This window comes from Limulus polyphemus, unplaced genomic scaffold, assembly GCF_000517525.1.
Source record: "Limulus polyphemus unplaced genomic scaffold, Limulus_polyphemus-2.1.2 Scaffold604, whole genome shotgun sequence".
Classification (NCBI taxonomy): Eukaryota; Metazoa; Arthropoda; class Merostomata; order Xiphosura; family Limulidae; genus Limulus; species Limulus polyphemus.
In genome coordinates this window covers 344,655-353,939 of record NW_013666214.1, presented here as the reverse complement: position 1 = coordinate 353,939, position 9,285 = coordinate 344,655, and the positions used below count along the sequence as shown (strand labels likewise).

The 9,285-nt window shown below is 31.8% G+C and overlaps 1 protein-coding gene across 3 annotated transcripts in view; it reads left to right on the top strand.

Moving 5' to 3' along the window:
* Positions 1-1,821: 1,821 nt before the first annotated feature.
* LOC106459408 (EF-hand calcium-binding domain-containing protein 14-like) overlaps positions 1,822-9,285 on the top strand; it is a 71,335-nt gene continuing 63,871 nt past the window's right edge. Inside the window, exons 1-2 of one of the 3 annotated variants that reach the window (XM_022385905.1) lie at positions 1,822-2,335; positions 5,044-5,225. In XM_022385905.1, coding sequence (XP_022241613.1) covers positions 2,142-2,335; positions 5,044-5,225 — 376 coding nt within the window. In that variant the 5' untranslated portion in view covers positions 1,822-2,141. Of the gene's footprint in view, positions 2,336-5,043; positions 5,226-8,584; positions 9,138-9,285 lie in introns of those variants that run through there. The other 2 variants (XM_022385906.1, XM_013919026.2) reach the window with 2 other exon arrangements.

Below are 9,285 nucleotides of genomic sequence, written 5' to 3'. Positions count from 1 at the left end.
TTTTTGGAAAGATAAATTAATTTGTACTTCTTATCAGAACAACTAACCAACACCACACATCAGAACTAAGAATCAACCCAGTGATAAATATAGCTAATTTAACATAATGTTCTTACTTATTACTTATAATGATTAGAATGCATTGTTTCATCAATGGGATACCCACTGGGTTAACAACATTTTCTGCTGCAATTCCAACATATCTCATGAGGTGTGATCAGCTAGGAGACGTAATTAGTCTAAAATTCACATATTTATAGAACAATTGAAATAAATAAATAAATATATAATAATAAGCTCAAAATAATAAAAATAGATATATTAAATATAGGTCATTTTAAGAGTTTTAAATATGTACAATAATGTGATATATCTCAGTGTTTCTCAACTTTTTCGGTACCAGAGATCGACTCGCTGCTTCCATAAAGTGTCTCAGACCACTAAAATGCAAATACAACGAAAAATTATTACGATTTGTATAACAGTATTCTGTCAGTTTTTGTTTGTTTGTTTTCGTGAAATCCCACGGAACAGACCGGTGATTAAGAAACACTGATGTAGCTGATACAGAATTTCACGTTCAGCCAGGTTTTGGGTTACTTCTGTACATTGGATACACAAGACTATTTAGTATTCGGGGTATTATTTCATTTGTTTTGTGATTTAATATTTAATGATTGTTTGGGTTTCATAGCGGGAGTGTTGAAGGTTGATTGTTTTAAAAGTGTTAATTGTGACAAATTTCGTTACGTAACTCTGTACAAGTCTTAAGTACATTATGTATGAAGTTGATTGTTGTACTAGGTTTTAGTAATATTGTTGGCGTCACGTTACTCGAACCTTCGGTATTTTTCTCACCAAGTGAGTATTCTTACATTATAGCATGTCCTAGGTTGTAGAAAATTCCAAGCCTCAGTTGGGCAGGGTATATATGTATATATATAAGTGACCGAACGAGAGAAAGTTAAATGAAATTAAAGTAAAGTACACTCAGAGAAAAGTTACTTAGTGAAAGAAAACGCGAACTTAACTGGCGTATGAGTGATTAGCCTTAACGGGTGATATTCTAAAGTAAGTTTCACAGTCTAACAGAGATAAGGAGAATACTTTGTCTTGTCAAAAGGTTTTCTAAAGTAATTGAACCCGTCTGTGTGGACTATGACGAAAGGAAACAATTATTTAAAGTTCGAGATACAATTGTGGTAACTCTCGAGGTAACGTGAATATATTTATCACATATGGTATAGTAAGAAACAGAACAAAGAAAAATAATTCGTTTCGTCAGTTGGATTCTAAAATAATTGAATCAGACTGTGTGGACGTTTGACGAGAAAAGAGAATTATTTAGATTTTTAGATACAACTGTGGTATCCTATAGTGGCCCTCAGTGGCACAGCGGTATGTCTGCGGACTTACAACGCCTGAATCCGGATTTCGATACCCGTTGTGGGCAGAGCACAGATAGCCCATTGTGTAGCTTTGTGCTTAATCACAAACAAATAAACAAATAAGTATCCTATAGTGTAAAAAAATTTTGTACATGCGTTTGACTTGTTTTGAATATATATTATTTTAAAACAAGTGGATTGTGTGCTGTCCATTTATTGTTCGATTTTATCGCCAACAAGTTACAGACACCAACTGTAGAAGAATCAAAGCCTTATTCACATATAAAACCCTGACACTGTATGAAAGTATTATATAAATCAGGTATTTTCTGATTATCATGGATTATCTATGAATAACAACACTAGAGGGCCTAACATAAAAACAGTGTTGCAAAAACGATGTGAGTGCAACTGTTGAAGTTAGTGATCGAAGAGTTAGTAAATATTTGTTGTGTTGTGGAGGAGCGGTAGAAGAAGTTCATCTGTGCCTTAAACAAGTCAATGAATTTGAATTGCGTTTATAATATTTGTTACTTAATACTTGTTAAATAAGTCCAATCAAAATTATGTTATTTTACTATGCTGTTAATTTTGAAACGATATCCGATTTTTAAGTATTTATGCAAATTAAACTTTAATTAAAGTTAGTTTGTGTGAATTAAAAATGTTCATTTTCAAAAAATGTTCATCCTTTTTGAGTTAGGTCTGAATTCTCTAAGTTTAGGTGTCACAAATTGAATTAAAAACAATACGATGTCACAAGAATTTGTTCTTCAAAATTGGAATGAAGTAAAACTTATAAAGAAAAATACAAAAAGATCAACCAGTATAAATAAAAATACTGAAGTCTCGAATTTTTTGGAGATATCTGATCTTGCGAGTGACTCAGAAGAGAGCATTCCTGATTTTTCGGTCACGAAGCGCAAACTTCGATCTAAAAATAAAAAGTAAGTAATTTTATTCGTGTCGTGTCACCTCACGTGAAAAGAATGATTTACAATACCCATTTGGCTATTGAAGGTCACACCTACTTACAAAAACAACTAACAAAACATGAAACTAAATTAAATGTAACCTTTCACGTCTAATTGCATATACCTATCCAACAAAGTTTAAAGAAATTAAAACCAACAGCTTGCATCAGATAAATCGTACCACAAATTATTGACTCAATACTAAGTTGAGACAAAAAGTAATGTCTTGAAAAACAAAACAAGCAAATATCTAAGTTTTTGAGAAGCTTAATATTGCTACCCCTGTTTGTGTTATGCAACAAAGAATTTGGAAAATAACTTGGTACTTCAAGGTTGTACCTGCACACCTATCTCTAAGAAAAGTAAAAATTCAACATATTTTACAGGAAATTATCGATTTCCTGTTTAAATTCTTGTAAGGTGCCAGTCACCATGTGCTTTTGCTGTTGGCAACTTGTTTCATAAATTAATCACCCTGTTAGAAAAATAGGCTAGGCTCCAGTTGAAATAGTTCTGCTTTTCTTCCAGATTTTAAACATTTGTTGTCTTCAGAATTCAGCACAGATAAAATAAAAAAGGGGGTTTTTATCTTTGAATCCCCTGGATAATATATCAAACTTTAATAACTTAACTTCTTACCATTCTTTTGTCAAGGTCTTAAACTGTTCTTGTAAAATAATTCTTCCATTCTTGGAATTATCCTGATAACCTCTGAAATCTTTTCTAACATAAGAGATCAAAACTGCACACAATATCAGTATGTCACTCAAACAAAACATCTATGTATAGGCTGTTTATTTCCTTAACAACTATGAACATTTTAAGTGTATGTAATTCTAGCTTGTTCAGTAAAAAAATTAAATAAAAACTTTTAATTTTCTTATTGTATTTCAAATTATTTGAACCAGGGATACTTTTCTGTTATACCCCGGCAAATGGTAAGTTTTTACTATATGAATACAATGCTTATTAATATATTTTTAGAAATTTATTATGGACATTTACTACATAATTTGTATAACTTGTATATTATGTAATTTATATATATAATATTTACTATATAATTTATTGTATATAATATTTATTGTATAACGGAAAAGTTATGAAAATTGCAGTGGTATAATGGAAAAGTACCGAATCAGGTATTACTGATCGTGTGTGCACTCTTTTTTTTTTTTCCATGTGCTGATATTCATCCTTTGGTAAGAAGATCAAAGCTGCATACAGCCAGTATTTTAAAGAGCCTAAATGAAGCTTTACTAGTGTATTAAATAATCTTTTACTCTTAAATTTTAGATGCCTCTAAGTAGAATAAAGTAGCTTATTTGCTCATTTTTCATCATAACTTAAGCTCATTAAAGGGTTTTAAGTCATTGTCAGCAATCACATTTAGATATTTTTACTTTTGCTTCAACACTATTGATTCTCTTGGACAAGCAATAAGTCCATTCCAATTTTTTCATACTCCTAAGTGCATAACTTTATATTTCTGAATATTAAGACCCATTTTAAGCATTCTGGCCTGAATACTGAAACTTCCAAAATTCTTATGAATTAAAGAAACATTTTTGCTGGAACCACTCCTTCTTAACATATCAGCAACTTGGAAAAATTAATTTTTCATAAAGCTATCCTAATCATTAGCATAGATAATGAATAACATAGGTTTTAGAGCAGGTCTTTCAGGAGTTGTACCAGTCACATTCTACAGAATTGCTTTAGCATGAATCTCATCAAGTCTCTGTATTTTCAAGAAGTTCTCCAAGCAAAAGTATGATAACCTAGTGGATTGGGAGAGCATTTTCTTACAAATTTTGTAACAACTTCTGATATAGTAGTTAATTTGAAGAATAGCTTGCTTGTGCTTTGAGTTAATTTATGTTGGGTATGTGAAAAGTTATAGTTAAGTGGGTTGTTGTCTAGGAATTAAGAATGTGATGAACCAAGTTGTGTTTTATTACTTTGGTTGTTCTTACATCTACATTCTTACAATACCACCTTTTTTTTTAAAGAAAAAAAAAAGAATTAGCAGAAGAAGGACATTCTGTTCACCAGTATCATAATGATCCTGTTGAACATCGTAACCACACTTTAACCTTTTAGGCACGCATTTTTTTTAGTATATTCAAGTTTATATACATGTCTAATTAGATCAAGTGTACCTCTAAAACAATTTGAAATAACCCATGACAAACATGGAAACAATTGTTCAGTATAACCTGAAGACTCAAATTATTTGCATAATTTGACCTAATCCGCATATCTGATGATGTCACACTTCCAATATGGCCACTATACAGTGAACAGTGTGCCAAAAGGGTTAAAACATTGAAAATAATGGGTATCATTTGATGCATGTTTTTCACATAATTTATCTGTAGATCTTTTCTTCTGCAGGTTAATCAAAGTGATTTAATTATACTCTATTACGACCAATAGAAATTAACAAATTCTAAAGATGTATATATTTTTTGGTGCTACTATAGCGTGCGGTCTACCGAGACTTTTACACTTAGTTAAATAGACAGGTCATGTGGGGTCTTCTATGATCCCTCTGGGGTAGGGGTAATATGGTCCGGTGGGTCTTGGTAGACTATGGATATTGCGGTAGACCACATGCTATAGTAGCACCTATTTTTTTAATCAACTACAGGTTATTAAATTCTTGATATTCTCTTTAGAAAATTCTGTCCTGGACCTAAGCAAGTGCCTCAGTGGAAGAAAGGATGGGGTAATTCTCAGTGTACCCAAGGAATAAAGTTGATTTCACTTTTAGTCTTGGCCATTGTTGTAATAATTCAAGTTTGGTTTGTAGTAAACCTAAACTCTCATGTTCAAGAACTTAAGAGTCACTTTAGTGTGGGTAAGAAAAATCATTTGTGTTTTTAGTATTATAATATAGTTTATAGAATAAGTAATAAAACTTTAATATAGTTTCACTTGCCATTTTACATAGGTATGTTTCTAATCAGTTTCCCTTTCCACCTCATAATCAACCTTAACTAATGGTGCCTAGGCTGCCAACATTGAAGAAACACGTGTACTTACTTCACATGAAGTGTATGTGACTTAAACATTTATCCACTAATAGGATCCAATTACTATCCTTAGGGTTAAAAATATTAATTTTTGTTGTTACATTATTGACGTCATTTTTTTTTATTTCCCCATAGTTTAATTTCTAGCTGCACAAGTATATTGTCATTTTAATTTGTGAATATTTGAATTTTCTCAGTTATGTTTGGTAGAATTATTATAATTGTCTTCTCTCTCTCTTTCTCTTTTTTTTTTATTGCTGTCCCATATTTTAAAGCAGTGTTTATTATAAAACTAGCTTCTCATAATGTAGAATTATACAATTTATTAAACTTTATAGTAAGGTTTGGTACATCTGTAGTATAGAGATGTATAACTCAAGTTGATTATTAGTCCAACTGAACTGTACCCTACCCTCTTTAAAATTAGGGGTTACTAGTGGATATTTAACCATATAGTTTAATTTGATTCTCTGTGTGAATTTCATTTGTTCTGTGGTTAGTGGACATAATCATTACTAAAGGAAAAATGACTGTGTTTTGTTTGAGATAATCTCATTACATTTAAATGTTTCTCTGTATGTATTTGACTGTTTCTTAACCTGCTCATACAGGATTTTAACCCATTCATTGCAGCTGGGATGTATATATTTTCCAGTGCTCTCACCCCCTCACACTGTGACAAATGTTTCCCATTGTTGATGCTGTTTATGCTTTCCTCTGCTGGGTCCTGGTTCATCATCTTGACTGTCATCACTAGATGTGGAGCTAGCATCCTCTTGTCTCATTGCCTCATCATCACACATTTGAACACCACTTGTCTCACTTTCACTGTCTTCTATGCTATCGGAGTCAAGTGCATCAAGCATATTTATACAGTTATTAGGGTTACTCTTCATTGCTCTAGTCATGCGGGCATGGTTACCACGCAGTTGTCATACATTATTTATGTTTAGACATCTTGTTGGTTACTGAGGGACAAGTGGAAAACATTGAGGGAAACCATTACCAACATTAGGCGGAATGCCAATAATACTTTCCAACCCATTTTACTCCCATACTTCATGCACTTCAATTTTAAATGACAATGAAAAACATTTGTCCCAGTTGCAGTGTGAGGTGGTGGGAGAACTGCAAAATATATGTACCAGCCTCTGTGAAAGGGTTAAGGAATTTTATATACTCTTTGGTTAATTGTTGCAAAACTTCTTTAAGTTATAGATTTAGGTCATAGCTGTTCATAAATGTAAACCTGCTCCAAAGGTTTATTATCAAGGTAAATATACTGTGAGGATTAAACTCATTTTAATGCTACTTATCATTTCAAACCTTGGTAAGTTTCCAGTTCATAGTTGTGCACAAATTTTGATTTCAGGATCAATGAGCACAGACACAAAATGGTCAAGTTGTTGCAAAGTTTTACTAAATTTAGCCAGATGACAAGCCTGTTGTCTTAAGTTTGCATATAAAATCAAAATGGTGTCAAATGTAAGTTGTAAAGCCGTATAGTAATCATGCTTATTTCTCCCCTCATGCCAAGTTTGTTTAGTGAATAATCTTTTTATATTACAGGTAAGTTTATGCAGTTCAAAGATCATGTTCTTATTTCTGGATCTTTGTTGTTGAACCAGTCTGGTGACAGTCTAAGCCTCACATTCAAGCTTCTTCTAATTCAGTGTATAATATTACTTTTAAGTACTTTTCTAGTTAAGATATTGTCTGTTTCACTGTAAGAAGAATTTAATTGATAATGTTTGATGCCGGTTATATATTTATTTTGTTTTACCAGGTAATTTAAATGTTCTGAATTACCACTTTTCTTTCATTTTTTTTTTAAAAGAAATGGTGTGCAACTTCTAATTTTTCCTTGACTCTTGGCACAGTTTCAAACCTGTTCTTGAATAAATTATCATGTTTTGAGGGACAACAGATCCACTGAATCGTGCCTATCAATTTTGTCCCCTTTTGGTAGTCCCCGTATTAAAATTTTAGGTTCCCAGTTTAATATTTTTTCTAACTTTCAGTAAGTACAATACCATCTTTCTAATCCATATGGTACAAAAGAAAACTGAGTTTAAATTTTTGAAAGCCCTGTGGCAAATGTGAATTTGTGAGGCAAACTTCTTATCAGATTCAACATGAGAGCACTGTAAGGGCTGACTTGACAATAATAATACTTAATCATGGTCATCATAATGTTGTTGCAGGTGAAGAATATTTAATAGTAGTTATTGTGTATTGAATTTTGTGATTAAAGGTTAATAAATACAGATTAGGGTATGAGATACTAAACAAATTAGATCATGGAATAGTAAACACAAATTGATGATGAGTTATTAAACACATTATATCATAGATTGTAAAAAGAGATTAGGAAATGGGATAAAAATATACTATGAGATTTTGTTTAGTAAGCACAATATACAGATATAGAAAATTAAAACCATTATGTAATTATGGGATATTAAATACTAAGGATTTATGAGGGAATAAACACGCATATTTATTAGATGGTAAATATCGATTAATTTTTACATGTTTATTTTATTGTTTTTGGTTCTTTGAATCTAAGTATAGAAGGTTTTCTATCAACCTAAGTGAAATTAGAATTATTTCTAAATAAGTAGACAATTTTATTATCTTAAAACATCACTAACAGTTAAGGTACCCAACTGATGACCCCTGACAGGTGATAGAAGAAGCTCTATGCACTTTGTCTGTTACTCATAATTAAGATTATTATTAACTGTAATTATTATTACTATTGTACAATTTTAACAGCTCTTCTGGTACAAGTTATTACACAAGTGCATTTTCATTCCACAGTTTGATTTTTTAACATAATATTAGGCTTTGTAATTACACTTAAAATTTATGCACCCAGTTTTAATTATTTATCTGAAATCTTTTTATCATAAGAAATTAGAGATTTTGATTCTATCGTTTTTGTAATACTGTTTGTGGAAACATACAGCGTTGAAATGTGATAATTAAGATTTCATTATTAAAATTATGTTTGCATTTTCGATTTACACCTGACGTTTTTTGTGTATAGTATGTTATTACTTGATATGAGAGTGTTGAAAGAAGTCGTTACATTTCTTTGTTTAGACATCCCTCACTAGAGGGCGACAGTAATGATAAGATTTAGTACCGTTAGTGCGCATTTGTTTTACGTCATGTTTGGTTGGTTGTCGTGAGCTAGCTAGAAGCACAACTTGTGTTTTTAGTAGACTTCAGTTACTGGAGAGAGGAATGTTTATAACGTAAAAAGAGGGGCCAGAAAATTGGTTGGTTTATCAAAACAAGATGTGTGGTTCTATTGTTGCAGTGAAGAAAATCATAGTCGTGTTCAAGAAGTCGTAAATGATGTAAAATACGAAATTCGCGATAAACCATAAATTGTAGGAAAAGTGAGCCATTGTAATATAATAGTAGTCGCCAGCAAGCATTTAGAGCTAAATTTAATGTTGTAATTTAAGTCAGAAAATTTTAACCACGATTTCGGTCGCCCTGGATACACCAAACTGCCTCGATGTTCATGAAAAACCACCTAATAAAAAGATGAAGAAGCGTAAGGAGCTCGACGCTCTCGTTTCGAACGGAAAACTCGTTAAGAGAGTAAAGAAAACCGCTTCTTCAGGTTCAGCTTCTGCGCACGAACTTCTGGGGAATTTTTCAGATACATCTGATATAGACGACTCTTCTGCCCCACATTCACAGAGGGTAGCCTGTAAAAAGTAAGATTTTTTATGACAGTTTAATTTATAACTATATAATGTGACATACTACAGATCGTTTTAAGTACTCACTAGATTTTACTTTAGACTGTTTAGAGAATGTGCATGTTTTATTACTTTCGTGTTTCTTGCCTTATTTCACCTTTTA